Genomic DNA, 15681 nt, shown 5'->3' with positions numbered 1-15681 from the left:
AGAAGAGCCTCTCCTCATACTGCAGTACAGAGACTCTAAGTCAACAGCCCACAGCGACGGAGAAGCCCACAGCCAAGGTTATTAGGAAGATGCTTTGCAAGTTTAGAGCTTCACTAAACAAGCACAACATGATTGCTAAGAAAACAAAACCCATTCCTAGAATGACACATTCACCACTGTACCTTCTTGTCATCTTGAGATGGTCTGGGCCCATCATCTGGAGAAGTCCGCCCATGATGGCTCATGTCCTCCTTGGAATTTCCTGGGTGAGCTGCCCTCCCCAACCAAGAAAGCAGGATAAGCAAACAGGGGTGGTTCCAAGGGAGTGGACAATCGAAAGATTAATAATACACTTGGGACCCCTCCAAAAGCACTGATCACCACAACCCAATTCCATCTTCTTGACTTTCACTGTGATATCTGCTACAGCACCTTCCGGAGGACGGGGAAACCTGCCAGGTTTGGGCAGACGTGAAGCGATGGCTCTACTCAAGGGTTTCTGATCTGGAATTTGATCTTTTCTTCCAATTATTCAGATGTTAAATGGAGTCAGTTTCTAGTTATATTCCTTTGCTCACTAGAATTTTTACTTGAAAGAGAGCCCATAATCACTCTTTTTAATTCAGCCCCCCACTCCCTCTTACCAAATCAGCCCCAACTTGAAAAGGGATGATTTTCTTATCCCACTGTGTACTTCCCTAGGCCCCAAAATCCGTGTGTGTGTGTGTGTGTGTGTGTGTGTTGGAAGAGTGTTCAGATCCTTTAGGAAAAAAATATTCAGTTTTCCATTTGAGCCAAAAATGTAAATGAAACACATTTTTCAGGGCACCCGGGTGGCTCAGTTGGTTAGGCATCTATCCGACTGTTGATCTCAGCTCAGGTCTTGATCTCAGAGTGGTAAGTTCCATGCTGGGCATGGAACACACTTAAAAAAAAAATAAGAAACACACTTTTCAAATAAGAATATATTATTTAGTTGTTACCTATATACATAAATTTTAAAATCTATTTATAGACTTTATGAATTAGCCAACTTTGGTTTGGCAAAACTGAATCATAAGCATTTAAAAATACCAGCTTACTTTAGTGCTCTCTCAGAGTTTCTATATAATGCAGTAATGGTTGCCCACGTACTTCTCTGTAAAAATGCAAACTCATAAATGAGTTCAGACTCAGTCAGCCTCAGTATCCTTATCACCTTTGCCAGTGGCCCAACACTGGTAGATCCTCCATTATAGTAATCTGTTGAATGAATGAGATAATACGTGAACGTATGAATGAAAGAATGAATGAGAGAATGAAGTAGGCAATCCCTTATTTCCTACCCTTCCTGATGTGTAAGGCTATGTGTTTACGTGGTATGGACTAAAGCATGATAGAGACTACCAAATACTTGCTCATATTTTATTCCTAACCAATAAAGGTTCAATAATTTTTTTAAATGAATGCTCTAATTTGGAAGCACCAGGATAAGACTCTGAGAAGCAACAACACAGGTGGGTCAAAGTAAGTTACCATCCAGGAGTTGCCATCCAGGACGCAGTAGATGACAATAGCCACGAGAGGGAGCCACACAACCTTTCAAAAGAGCAGCATTAGGAAAAACCCATCCAGTATGGTGGTTCTCCTCTCAGCACTTCCCCACCACAGCTCATTGCCATAAAACTGCTATTACTACTGCACTGTATAATGTCCAACTCATCATCAGAACAAGGTGAGATGAGGCTAGAGTTGCAGTTTTCTAAGATTCAGACTTTTAGAAAAATGACCCCACCTCCCCAGCTCATATATTTCACATCTTTTTATGTACACTGTAGCATTAAAAATTAAATGTAAATAGAAGAAAATTATTTTCCCTACGGATGATGTTTGAATATATTAAAAATCCACCTGGAAAAAAAGCAAAACTATAACCTAAGGAATGAAAAAAAATAATTTTTAAAGCTGTGTGCAATTACTTCCTGCCTCCAGCCACATTTTTGTAACTTTCCACTGTTGGAGCATTCAATTTCACCTCCTCCATTACAAAAACCTAAAGCATGTGCAAGCTAAATGAGAAGTCACACTAGATAGAATTATGATCCTATTGGTCAAGTTTCAAAGGCTTCATATGTAACTGAGTGTAGGAAGAAAAAACTTTCCCACAAACTCCTTCTCTCAAAAGTTCTGAAAACCCTGTAAATATTTTCAGGGCCATTATAAGCCACAGATGTTATCAACAGGCAAGATCCATGCAAACTTTAAAAGACCTAGTCCATAAAGGACTCTGCCTCAAAAATAGGTTTCGAAACTTTTGAAAAGAGCACAAGTTAATTTCCCTTTGGAATGATGTAAAATGTCCATGCCTTACTTAGAATGTAAAAAGCAATTGGCTCTGCTGGGCTTCTTGCTTACAGTTCTATTTCTACAGCACATGAAATTGTAGGAAACCTCCAAAATAACAGTCAGAAATAAAGGAACAAAAGATAGAACTTGAAAAACAGAACAATTCAAGAAAGCAACTCTAAGAATAACAGACTGATTAAAAACTAAAATTAAATTAAATGGCTATGTTAGGGATGCCTGGGTGGTTGAGTTGGTTAATCAGTTAAGCATTTGCCTTCAGCTTGGGTCATGATCCTGGAGTCCTGGGATTGAGCCCTGCATTGGACTCCCTGCTCAGTGGGGAGTCTGCTTCTCCCTCTGCTTCTCTTCCTCACTCATCCTCTCTTTCTCGCTGTCTCTGTCTCTCAAATAAAAATAAATAAAATCTTTAATTAAATAAATAAATGGCTGTGTGAGATTTCCAGGCAAGAGATGATTCCAGAACCTACACTGTTTGGTGACCTGTGGGAAAACCTAATGGGCTAACACTTGCAGATTTCCATGAAGGCAGAGACTAAAAACTGAGACACTGCAGAGCATCTGGGCAAATCTGTGATTGCATTTGCAGCCCCCACTCACCAACCCGGAAAAAAACCTGAAATGTCAGTGCTGACAAAATTGTTACACGATGAAGCTGGCTGGCTGAAAACCTTCCCAAGTGAATTAAAATCCTGACTGCTGGCCCTGGGGGGAGACAGAAGTTGTGGGTGAAACTGGGAACTAGCTATGATTTATACAAGGAGTGAAAAGACCATAATTTAGATTTTTTTTTAAATTATATAGTTTCAGTAATCTAATTATATCCTAATTATAATGATGACCCTTCTTTCTTCAAAAGACTCAAAGCATGCTTCTGGAACATTCTCTGTGAAAGTCCCCTCATTTGCTGTTTTAAAGAGAGAGTTGGCAAATCTCACAGTGAGTTAAAGTGACAGGTCTGGCATCTGACTCCCAGCTCAGTTTCCTGTGACCAGACCACACCAACTTTCAGCTCTTGAAATAACCCCCAGAGGAATTCTCCGAGGAAAGCAGTCTCCCCAGTTATGCCAAAACATCCTCCCCTTGCTTGCCCACCCCCCACCCCCCGGCCTGTGCAATTTCCATATTATTTCCACATTCTGATATGCAAACCTTTCTTCTTTTTTCATTCCCAGCCAAGGAACTGTAACGTCCAAGACACAAAGGCCTCGTCCATGTGGGAGCTGCAGGCTCATTTGTGAAGCTCCTCGATAAACCCGTTGAGCTTACTGAGTGGTGATCCGGGCCAGCTCCCCCTTCATTTCTAACTGTGGATGCCACAGGGCAAGTCACTTAACCGCCTCATTAGGATCACAGTCACAGCCCTGCCAGTGGCCTCTTTCCCAGGTGCCTGGTCACCCCATTAATATCTGTAAAGATCCATTAAACCTTCTAGCTGAAAGGCACCATAAAAGCAAAACCTATCACTGTTATCATCAATAAACTCCAAGGCGCTCTTTCTTCCCTGTCACGACCTAAAGTAAATCAGTTATCCACTGTCCCCTAATGAGCTACCTGCAGCCTGGGAAATGGCATTTCATGCTGACAGGAGCTTTCTTTCCCAGGAGGGAAGAAAAGCCAGCGCTTTTCACTTTGGCCAGTGAACTTAAACTGTGAGACCCTCCCGCGCCTCCCACCCATACACGGCACCTGCAGCCTTGCCCCCAGGGGCCCTCGCCATGAGCAGGGGGCTGAGAACCACCAACAATGTGCAGTCCAAATCACCCACGTGGAAGAGGTGGAAGGCACACTGTTGAAAAGCAACTTGGGGAACCAGACACAACTGCATCTGGTCTTCCCACCTGTTGCCTCCCATCAGGACCCTCCATCAAAATCCCTGCAAACTCACCGTGGGGCTCTAACTGAGGACAAAACCCCAAACTGAGGACAATGTGTCTGTAAGAGGGGCTGCCCAAATCAACATCTCCACACAGCAGCATACTATGCTGCCAATAAAAAGGACAGAAAGGGGACACCTGGCTGGCTCAGCAGTTGAGCCTCTGTCTATGGCTCAGGCCTTGATCCTGGGGTCCTGGGATCAAGTCCGGCATCACCCTCCCTGCAGGAAGCCTGTTTCTCCGTCTGCCTCTATGTGTCTCTCATAAATAAATAAAATCTTTAAAAAAAAAAAAAAAAGGACAGGACAGGAAGGACAAGTACTCCTTTGCAGCATGCTATCTACGCAACACCACCACTATGCATGCGTGTCATCTCCCACAAGGGAAGGGCGGGCATGGAAAGCTTGTGCTTCACAGTAAACCCTTTGGTGGCTTCACCAATCTTTAGGCAGGTGCACACATTAGTCTCCTTCCACGTTTCAGAGATCCCGTCTCGTTATAAACGGGGAGCCCCTCCGTCCCAGGGAGCTTCTGACTTAGCTGCATCGGGGGAGATCTAGAGCAAGGTCGAGAAGATGTGGTCCACTCAGGAAAGGAAGGTGGGCCGAGGACAAGAAACCACCTCCCGGGTCTCACTCCCTCCTGTTCCTGCGACAACAAACCCAACACCCGCACAGGCCAGACTCCATCGGTAGCATTGACCTGGGCTTCAACGCGCACGTCGTTCCCCGGGACTCACAGTCTGGAAGCTGGGCCTGCTGCCGCCGAACCTTCAGCCAGATGCTGCCTCGCTGGCCCCAGGCTCCCGGGGGCTCCACCTCCCACAGGCGCCCCCGCTCCTCCGGATGGGCCTCCAGGAACTTCCTGCAGACTGAGGATGCGCACGTGTCGGCCGGAAGGCCCGCCCCCCGCGGCGTCTCCGGGCGGGACGCTTCCGGTTCCTGCGGTTCCTGCACTGCGCGCAAGCCACGTCCATCCTGCTCCGGCTGCCACGTGCTCCCGCTTCCGTCCACCCGGTCGTAGCCGGGGGTCGCGGTAACAACGCGTCCCGCCCGGGGCGGGGGGCTTCACCGACAGACCTAAGCTGCCTCACCGTGGCGGACAGAAGCCCCACATCCAGATGACCGCAGGGGCGCGCGGAGGGCTGCCTGGTTCCCGTGCCCGCACGTGGTCGTCCCTCGGTGTCTGTGTCCCGGGCCCCTCTTCTAAATAAGAACCTCTTCTTACCAGTCTACTGGATCAGGGCCCCACTGCTATGAACTCACTTAATCTTACTACCTCCACATACAGTCACTTGGGAGGGGGCAGAGGAGGCTTCAACATAAGACTTGGGGGGGACCCCAACAGAGCCCACAACATCACCCTACACTGTCCTCTCCTCAGGCACTGCCCTTCCTCCGAGCCTCGCCGGCTCTCCTCTCTAGGAGAACCTTCCGGCGCATCCCCTGTGGATGCCTTGATTCCAGAGTCACCTCAAGGCTTAGAAACTTCTATGTCCACCTTCACAGGGTGAGCGTTTTTCACTTGGCGGTGAAATCCTGAATCCAGCCAAATGGGAAGCTGCTTGCTCCTGGTCCTGCAGGTGTCGGTGGGGGCAGCATCGGCCCGCTCCTAATATTTCCCAGCCCAGGGCAACTGCACAGATGGAAAGCTCCAGAGCATGACACTAAGTATTCCGAAAGTGTAAGCCAAGCTAGCAGAGTGCTAGATAGAATGATCTGCTTTCCCATCTTGACAAATATAACTTCATAATAACAGGGAAAGCTAGTTTCAAATTTAGAATTCTTGGACTCCTTGGAGTTTTGCACCAGAATGTAGCAATACCAAGAGAGCTGGCCCCCTGAAGGCAGCCCACCTGCTTCCCTTCCTACCCCAGCGCCACACACATACACCCAGCAAGGGGTCTGTGCGTACAAGTGTGGACACCACGCCCATACTCCATCCACACCCCATCAATGGCTGTCCCTGGGGTCTAAAGATAGGCAAACTGGTGTCATGGTCCACCCTTAAGTGCACAGATCCAGGGATGGAGTCCACTCCGGCCTTCAGCACCACTGGCAGGAAACCCGGGGTCCTGGTACCTTGAGTCAGCTTAGAAGGCATTGCCTGGACCCTGGTAGGAATACCCTCTTGGGCCCACAGACCCCTTTATACCATGGAGAAAGACACAGCTGCAAGAGGCTCCAAAGCATGGGGCCATGGGCAGAGGAGTCCCTCTTGTCCATTCAAAGAGCAAGACTGTGCTCAATAAAAGTCAGTGAAGCATGCAGTCAGTGCACCTGCACCCAATCTTGAGCCTCCAGCAGCTTCTTTCTCCACAGTCTACCTGTTCACCTATGTGCCCAGATACAGCCAGAGGTGATATAAAAGCCTGAGGCCCCAGCATGCTCAGTTAGCTGAAACCCCAAAGACAAATAGCACGCTTCAGAATCAGCACCTTCATATCTTCTTTCTCTGCAGGGCAGAAACAGAGAAGGAAAAACAGGGATCCACAGAACCCTGCAAAGGTCTTAGCAGAGCTGCCCTGGGGCAGCCCCCAGTCCTTGGAGCCCGCTATTCCCCTAGGGAAAGCTGAGGAGGCTGCCCTGGGAGGCCAATGTACTCAAGCAAAGGTCTCAGAGCTGAAGCAAAGATAAGGAGGGGTGGAGGGCACCTGGGTGACTCAGTCATTTAAGTGTATGCCTTCAGCTCAGGTCATGATCCCAGGGACCTGATGGTCCTTCTCAGTGGGGAGCCTGCCTCTCCCACTCCCTCTGCTACTCTCCCTGCGTGTGCTCTATTTCTCAAATAAATAAAACCTTTTTAAAAAAAAAAAAATAAGGAGAGGAACACAAAGGACAGGCATTTGGACAGAGAACCAGCTGCCTAGGTTCTGGAACTTTCCAATACCTCGAAGTGAGCAATACAGAGCAGAAAGCCTGGAATGCTCTCTGCAGAAATTCATAGATCTTCAAAGTTTTTCCAAAGAGTTTGGAAATACAAAGAAATGACTAAACCTACTTGAAAATATGTTTCACCTCCTTTTCTTGAGAGCAACAGAAACTTCCTTACTTTTCCTACTTTGTCTCTCTTATCTTTCATTCCTATATGATAATGGCACTGGATCTGAAAACATCTGTATGACAAGAAGTATAACAGAACCCAATGTGAGGTAGGTGTGCTTCATGGGAGTGGTGGGGTGCAAAGGGACCTGGGGAGATGCTCACCAGAATCTACCCCTCTTACAGACATGGAATGTGATGCTTCACATCAGAGCTTTCTTCATTTCCTGTGACAAGTATTTATAAAGATTTCTCTTCCAGAATGTAGAAAGGGATTGTGACAGTTCATTTTAAGTGTCAACTTGACTGAGCCAGGGGTGTCCAGATATTTGGTCCAACGTTATTCTGGGAGTGTTTACGAAGATGTTTTGGATGAGATCAGCATGAGACAGTAGACTGAGTGAAGCAGATTGCCTTCCCTTATTGGGTGGGCCTCATCCCATCAGTTGAAGGCCTGAATACAGAACAAAAAGACTAAACCTCCCACAAGAGGGAACTCCTCCTGCCTGTTGAGCTGGGACATCGATCTTTTACTGCCTTTGGATTTAAACCAAAAAGTTTTTGTTGGCTTTTCTTGGGTCTGGAGCCTGCTGGCACTTGGACTGTTATGACACTACCAGCTCTCCTGAATCTCTTGCTTGCTAAATGTGGATCTTGAGAGTCTCAGTCTCCACACTATTGTAAGCCAACTCATAATAAATCTCTTCTCTCTACATACATACAGCCTATTGGTTCTGTTTCTCCAGGGAAAGAGAAAGTACGGGGACTCAGTAGGTCGAGAATGGAAAGGGGGACTGTCTCTATAGGGGGAGCTACAGAGGTGCTTGGGGGCTCAGTGCAGTCAGAGCCTGCCTTTGCACTCCAGCTGCCCTCCCAGCTGAAGTTCCTGTGATCCCTTGCAGCTTCTAGTTGAAAGGACAAAGTCATGGGCTCTAAGTTTCAAGTGAAAGAGCAAAGATCCTCTAAGCACTCAGCAGCAATCAGCAGCACAGGTGCACTTCTCTGGATTCTGCTTCTCTTGACATTGTGTGACTTCTTTGTTATTATCTCTAAATCCAGTTATTTCTCAGACTGAGAAGGGCTCACCCTTTGTGAGAGAGCATAAAGTCTCATTTGTGCTGAAGCAATGGGAGATTTCTTGAGGGGGAGAGAAAACCCACATGCTGAGAGTGCCAAGGAACCTCCTCCCCACGATCACCTAGAATGCACATGTGTTATCCATCACCGTTACCCCAGCACTTCCACCTGATACAAGGTGGGTTTACCTTGGTACATGGCAGGAGAAATTGGCCAACTGACACCCAGGGCCTCGTCCTCTTGGAATGTCTCACAAAAGTCCTGCAGCATGGCCATGCCCAGGCCTTGGCGACGGTAAGTCCTCCTGACAAACACAGTGTCGAAGACCGGCAGCAGGTAGCATGCACCCGTGCCATCACCACACAGGCTGCCTGCAGGGGAAGGAAGTGACATGCATTGTTCCCAGACTTGCACCAAGCCACCAGGACCCTGCGGGACTCCTGCACAGCTGGGCATGGATACCACTTGGATGAAGGGCTCACATCACTAAACAACCTAAGACAAAACAGCAGATCATCCCAAACCACCAGTTCTCCAGCTGGCTGATCAGCCCACATGTTACTGATTGCGGGGAGTACAGCCACCAGACTACTGTACTGAAATGAAAAGCAAACCCAGGTGAATGCACCATTCATGCACCCAAGACCCTCAGATTCCTCCCTCACCATTCACAGTTCACAGAGACATTGAAGTCAATGAGGAGCATCTGGGTGACATCAAAATTCTCTATGAACCCAGGGATGATGGGCTGGGAGACCCACCTAACACATCTGTTAGGGCATGGACTTGTTTTGATAACAAAGGGTCATCATGTCCTACTAAGGCAAAGTACATCTACCCTGAATAGACTCAGTCCTGTTTCCCCTACAGCAAAAGTGACCTTACTACAGCAGAGCAAGAGAGGTGACAGTTGGCACCCTTCCCATTTTTCCACCCTGAACTCAACTTCCCTGCAACCAGCACCAGTGCCAGCACAGTTGCTGTTTCTACCACGGGAGCTGAATCTTATAGCCAGTTGCCTCTGTCATCACCCTAACCAGAAAATCACTGCTGCACGGAGCCTACTACATCACTTTTCTCACTTCCAAACTGCACAAGTACCTGCACTAGAGTCCTGGAAAAGAAGTATGTAGCATATCAGCTCCTATTGGAAGAAGTGGATTGTCCCTGCCAAGATTCAGAAGGTGGGTAATTTCCCAAACAAACAAACAAACAAAAAAGACTAATTTACAATTGCACCCAAAAGCATAAGATACCTAGGAATAAACCTAACCAAAGATGTAAAGGATCTATACCCTGAAAACTATAGAACACTTCTGAAAGAAATTGAGGAAGACACAAAGAGATGGAAAAATATTCCATGCTCATGGATTGGCAGAATTAATATTGTGAAAATGTCAATGTTACCCAGGGCAATATACACGTTTAATGCAATCCCTATCAAAATACCATGGACTTTCTTCAGAGAGTTAGAACAAATTATTTTAAGATTTGTGTGGAATCAGAAAAGACCCCGAATAGCCAGGGGAATTTTAAAAAAGAAAACCATATCTGGGGGCATCACAATGCCAGATTTCAGGTTGTACTACAAAGCTGTGGTCATCAAGACAGTGTGGTACTGGCACAAAAACAGACACATAGATCAGTGGAACAGAATAGAGAATCCAGAAGTGGACCCTGAACTTTATGGGAAACTAATATTCGATAAAGGAGGAAAGACTATCCATTGGAAGAAAGACAGTCTCTTCAATAAATGGTGCTGGGAAAATTGGACATCCACATGCAGAAGACTAATTCTAATCAGCCAGACTGAGTTGCAGAGGTACATGCTACTGTAGTAACTGGTTGCAAAAATGGCCACAATTACTCCCCTTCCTATATCCATATCCCTTTACATGTGGTTCTGAAGCACCTGCCATCAAGAAATGGGATCTGGCCTTGTAGGATCCAGTGCCCTTCCTTTCTCTCTCATATCCTTGCCACTCACCTCAATAACAAACGTGGACTAGCCTGTCACCATGAAAGAACCATGACCCAGGTACCCTTGTGTTCCCAGCAAACATCTTGCTACCCCCAAGAAGCCTGATGGCCACCCAGTTGAAACCCCATGGAAACTATCAATCAAAAGATTAGTCAGTTTTGTGGCCAAAATGAATGAATGAATAAATAATCTGTGGCCAGTGATCAACAGCACCCAATTCACTTGAGATGGCAATTGTAGAGTATTTGAATTTCACCCTTGGTGTTCTTGAAATGATAATACAAACTTGGGTTGGAATTCTGTAACTTCCAACTTTTATAGATGATGAGAACAACTTTCCCCAAATGGAAAGTCCTCCGAAGCTAAGAAGGTTTAAAATTAAATAAAAATATAATTTCATTCACAATAGCCTTTAAAAAGTCATTTTTAGGAATATATTTAACAAACAAAGCCTTGAATACTGAAAAACTACAAAACATTGTGGAGGAAAATTAAATAAAATCTAAATAAGTGGAGACACTTCATGTTCATGGATTGGATGACTCAATACTTTTAAGATGGCAACTCTTCCCAAACTGGCCTGTAAGTTCAATGCCAGTCCTACCAAAATCCTAGAAGGCATTTTTTTGTAAGAGAGAGAGAGAGAAGGCAGAGGGAGAGGAAGAGAGAGAGTCTTAATCAGGCTCTACGCCCAGCCCAGAGCCCAACTTGGGGCTCTATCTCATGACCCTGAGATCATGACCTGAGTTGAAATCAAGAGTCAGGGATCCCTGGGTGGCTCAGCGGTTAAGCATCTGCCTTTGGCCCAGGGCGTGATCCTGGAGTCCAGGGATCAAGTCCCATATCGGGCTCCCTGCATGGAGTCTGCTTCTCCCTCAGCCTGTGTCTCTGCCTCTCTCTCTCTCTCTCTCTCTCTCTCTGTATGTGTGTGTCTCTCATGAATAAATAAATAAAATCTTAAAAAAAAAAAAAAGAAATCAAGAGTCAGACACTTAACCAACTGAGCCATCCGGGCACCCCATCAGTAGGCATTTTTGGGGACATGGACAAGCTGATATTAAAATTAACATGAAATGCAAAGTCTCTAAATTAAGCAACCCAGCTCTGAAAAAGAAGAGTAAAGTTGGAGGTTTTATACTACCCAATTTCAAGGCTTCTTATAAAATCAAGGCAAACAAGTCAGTGAAATACTGGTGCAAGGATAGGCATGTTTTTCAGGGGAACATAAATGAGTCTAGAAATAAACTCTTTTACTTTGAACTTCAACAAAGGTGCCCTTTTCAAATGAGGTAAAGATAGTCTTTTCAAGAAATGGTAGTGGGATGACTGGATAGCAATAATTTTTTTAAAAAAAATTTTAAGGAAAGAAGAAGCTAGCATAGAACAAAGCCCAGAATTAGACTCACACAAATATAGTCAATTGATCTCTGACAAAGGAGCAAAGGTAAAGTCAATGGTAAAAGGACAGTCCCAGTAAGTGATAGTAGACAACTGGATATCTACATGAAAAAACAAAATCTAGACACAGACCTTAAACACTTCAAAAATTTTAACTTAAAATGAATGACAAACATAAATGAAAAACACAAAACTATAAAACTCCTAGAAAATAACACAAGAGAATATCTAGATGACCTTGGGTTTAGCAATAACATTTTTACATACAACACAAAAGGCCCTATTCATGAAAAAAAAAAACCTGATAAGCTGAATGTCATTAAAATTAAAATTTGCTGCTCTGTGAAAGACCATGTCAAAAGAATGAAAATGCAAGGCACAAACAGGGGAAGAGTATTTCCAAAAGACTTGTTTGCCTGATAAAGGACTGTTATCCAAAATATACAAAGAACTTTTAAAACTCTACAGTAAGAAAACAAACAATTTGATTAAAAAGTGGACCAAAGGGACACCTGGGTAGCTCAGCGGTTGAGCATCTACCTTCGGCTCAGGTCGTGATATTGGTGTTCCAGGATTGAGTCCCACATCAGGCTCCCTACATGGAGGCCGCTTCTCCCTCTGCCTATGTCTCTGCCCCTCTCTCTGTGTCTCTGATGAATAAATAAATAAATCTTTTTTTTTTAAGTGGGCCAAAAATTTTAAAAGACACCTCATCAAAGAAGGTATAGATACAGCAGGGAAGCATATCAAAAGATGCTCTAGGGACACCTGGGTAGCTCAGTGGTTTAGCACCTGCCTTTGGCTCGGGGTGTAATCCCGGAGTTCCGGGATCAAGTCCCACATCAGGCTCCCCACATGAAGCCTGCTTCTCCCTCTGCCTGTGTCTCTGCCTCTCTCGCTGTTTCTCTCATGAATAAATAAATAAAATCTTTAAAAAAAAAAAAAAAGATGCTCCACACTATACATTATCAGGTAAATGCAAATTAAACCAACAAGATATCACTGCACACCTAATAGAGTGGCCAAATTCCAGAACACTATCAAAAACAAATGCTGGTGGAAAAATAGGACCTCTCATTCACTATTGATAGGAATGCAAAATGGTACAGTAACTCTGGATGGCAGCTTGATAATTTTTACAAGAGTAAACATATTCATACCATATGATCCATGAAACTGTGCTCCAAAAGGAGTTGAGAACTTATGTCTACACAAATGTACATGGCACCTATAATTGCCAAAACTTGGAAGCAACCAAGGTATCCTTCAATATGTGAATGGATAAATAAACTATGGTACATCCAGATAATGGAATATTATTCAGGGCTAAAAAGAAAAAAAGCTATCAAGCCACAAAAAGACATGGAGAAATATTAAGGCATATTACTCAGAGAAAAACCAATCTGAAAAGTCTATATACCATAAAATTACACCAATTAATGACATTCTGAAAAGGGCAGAAACATAAAGGCAGTGAAAGGATCAGTGGTTGTCAAGGGGTTCTGGGGAGGGAGACATGAGGAACACAGAGATTTTTAGGGAAGTGAAGCTATTCTGTATGTTGCTACAAGGGTAGATAAATGTCACTATACATTCATCAAAATCCATAGAATATAACACAAAGAATGAACCCTAATGTAAACTATAGTCAATAATAATACATCTTTCTGTACTGGATTGTTTCTCCCCAAGATTCTTACATTGAAGCCCAACTCCTAGTACCTAGGAATGTGGCTGTATTTGGAGACAGGGACTTCAAGTGCTGATCAAGTCAAAGAGAGGTGACTTCACATTTCGAGTGAGCTCACATCCAATCTTATGAGTGTCTTTAGAAGAAGAAATTTGGACACACAGAGAAGTGCACACCCAGAGGAAAGATCATGTGAGGACACAGAAGCAGCATCTACAAGCTAAGGTGAGAGGCCTCAGAAGAAACCAAACCTGATCTTGGACTTCCAGTCTCAAAAACTGTGAGAAAATTACTTTCTGTTGTTTGAACCATCCAGTCTGCTGTATTTTGTTACAGCAGCCCTAGCCAACTAATAGGTGTATCAATACTGGTTTATGAATTTTGACAAATGTACTGCACTAATGCAATATGTTAATAATTACAGGAGTGTGTGTGTGTGTGTGTGTGTGAGCGTGTAAAAGAGTGGAAGGATAGAGGAGAACTCTCTATACTTTGTCCTCAATTTTTCTATAAACCTAAAACTGCCCTAAAAAACAAAGCCTACTAAGGTACTAGGTATTTTTTAAAAATTAAGTTGAATGCTTACCTCACATCATATACAAAAATTAATTTAGGGTGAATTGAGGCACAAATAGAAGTTAAAACTATAAAGCTTTCAGAAGAAAACAGAAGAAAATCTTCAAGACCTCAGGTTAGTCAGGGAGTTCTTAAATTTAATACCAGAAGCACAATCAATTGACAAATATGATTTCATCAAAATTAACTTTTGTACTTCAACATTAGACTGGAAGAAAATATTTACCAATCACATTTCTGACTATATAAATGACTATCCAGACTATATGAAAAACTCTTGTAACAAAAAAAAAAACAACCAATTAAAAATGGACAGATGATCTGAACAGATACTTCTTCAAAAAAGACAAACAAATGGTTAATAATCAGCGAAAAGACAATCATTAGCCATTAGGAAAATGAAAATTAAAACCACAAAGAAATGCTACTTTTGACCTACTAAAAAATGGCTCTAGTCAAGAAGACAAGCATTAGTAAGTGTTGACAAGATGTGGAGAAACTGAAACCATCACAAAATGCTGATGGGAATGTATAATGTTAAAGCCACTTTGTCAAATCTGACAGTTTCTTAAAGTTAAACATATGCTTATCAGATGACCCAACAATTCTATCCCTAGGAAGCTAATATTTGCTACAATTTGGATGAACCTCAAAAACACTAAGTAAAACAAGCCAGACACAAAAGACCAAATATTGTATCATTCCATTTAGATGAAATGCCTGGGAGAGGCAAATTGATGGAGACAGCAGACTGGGGGTTGACTAGAGCTGGGGTGGAAACAGAGATGGACAGCAAGCAGGCAACTTTTTGGGGGTGATGTAGATATCTAAAATCTAGACGGTGGTGATGGTTACACAACCCTCTAAATTTCTTAGAAATCACTTCCCATTGGCAAATTTTATGGGGTGTAAATTATACCTCAACAAAATTGATTTTTAAAAGATACAATGAAAAAAAAAATAAAAAAAATAAAAGATACAATGAATTATACTAAAATTACTGTATTGGGGGCACCTGACTGGCTCAGCGGGTCAAGCATCTGTCTTTGGTTTCAGCTCAGATCATGATCTCAGGGTCGTGAAATGGAGCACCTCATCAGGCTCCACACCCAGCAAGGAGTCTGCTTCAGATTCTTTGTCCCTCACTCTCCCTCCCCATCTCTCCCTGCTCACATATTCTCTCTCTCTCTAAAATAAATAAATAAAATATATTTTTTTAAGATTTTATTTATTCACGAGAGACAGAGACAGAGAGAAAGAATGACAGGCAGAGGGAGAAGCAGGCTCTATGCAAGGAGCCTGACATGGGACTCGATCCCAGGTCTCCAGGATCAGGCCCTGGGCTCAAAACGGCGCTAAACCGCTGAGCCACCCAGGCTGCCCTAAAATAAATAAATAAAATATTTAAATAAATAGGTAAATAATAAAAATAAAATTGTTTTGAAATTATATGAAAAAGATACAACCAAGTGTAAAAGAGGAAAAATAGTAACTTTACAGAGGAGAAACCTGTCAGATGCCCCCTTGAGTGACTGGAGTGAGCATCGCCAATAGTAATATTGGTATCATATACCTTCACATATGATGTGAGCATGTGAGGACAAGGACACTTCCCTTTCCCCCCCAAACCCATATCCCAATCTAATCATGAGAAAATATCAGACATACTAAATTAAAGGACATTCCACAAATCTCCTG

The 15681-nt window shown here is 43.7% G+C and overlaps 1 protein-coding gene across 8 annotated transcripts in view; it reads right to left on the bottom strand.

The window, feature by feature from the left end:
- LOC112653817 (protein FAM169B) overlaps nt 1-15681 on the bottom strand; it is a 128225-nt gene that overhangs the window by 35701 nt on the left and 76843 nt on the right. For 5 of the 8 annotated variants that reach the window (XM_025438079.3, XM_035714822.2, XM_025438074.2 and 2 more), the window contains exons 6-8: nt 8527-8709; nt 4960-5091; nt 183-271 (exon numbers count right to left, since the gene is read on the bottom strand). In XM_025438079.3, coding sequence (XP_025293864.1) covers nt 183-271; nt 4960-5091; nt 8527-8709 — 404 coding nt within the window. The other 3 variants (XR_004814771.2, XM_025438082.3, XR_007409802.1) reach the window with 3 other exon arrangements.

Source organism: Canis lupus, chromosome 3 (assembly GCF_003254725.2).
Source record: "Canis lupus dingo isolate Sandy chromosome 3, ASM325472v2, whole genome shotgun sequence".
In the NCBI taxonomy this organism is placed as follows: domain Eukaryota; kingdom Metazoa; phylum Chordata; class Mammalia; order Carnivora; family Canidae; genus Canis; species Canis lupus.
This window is presented reverse-complemented; position numbering and strand designations above follow the sequence as displayed.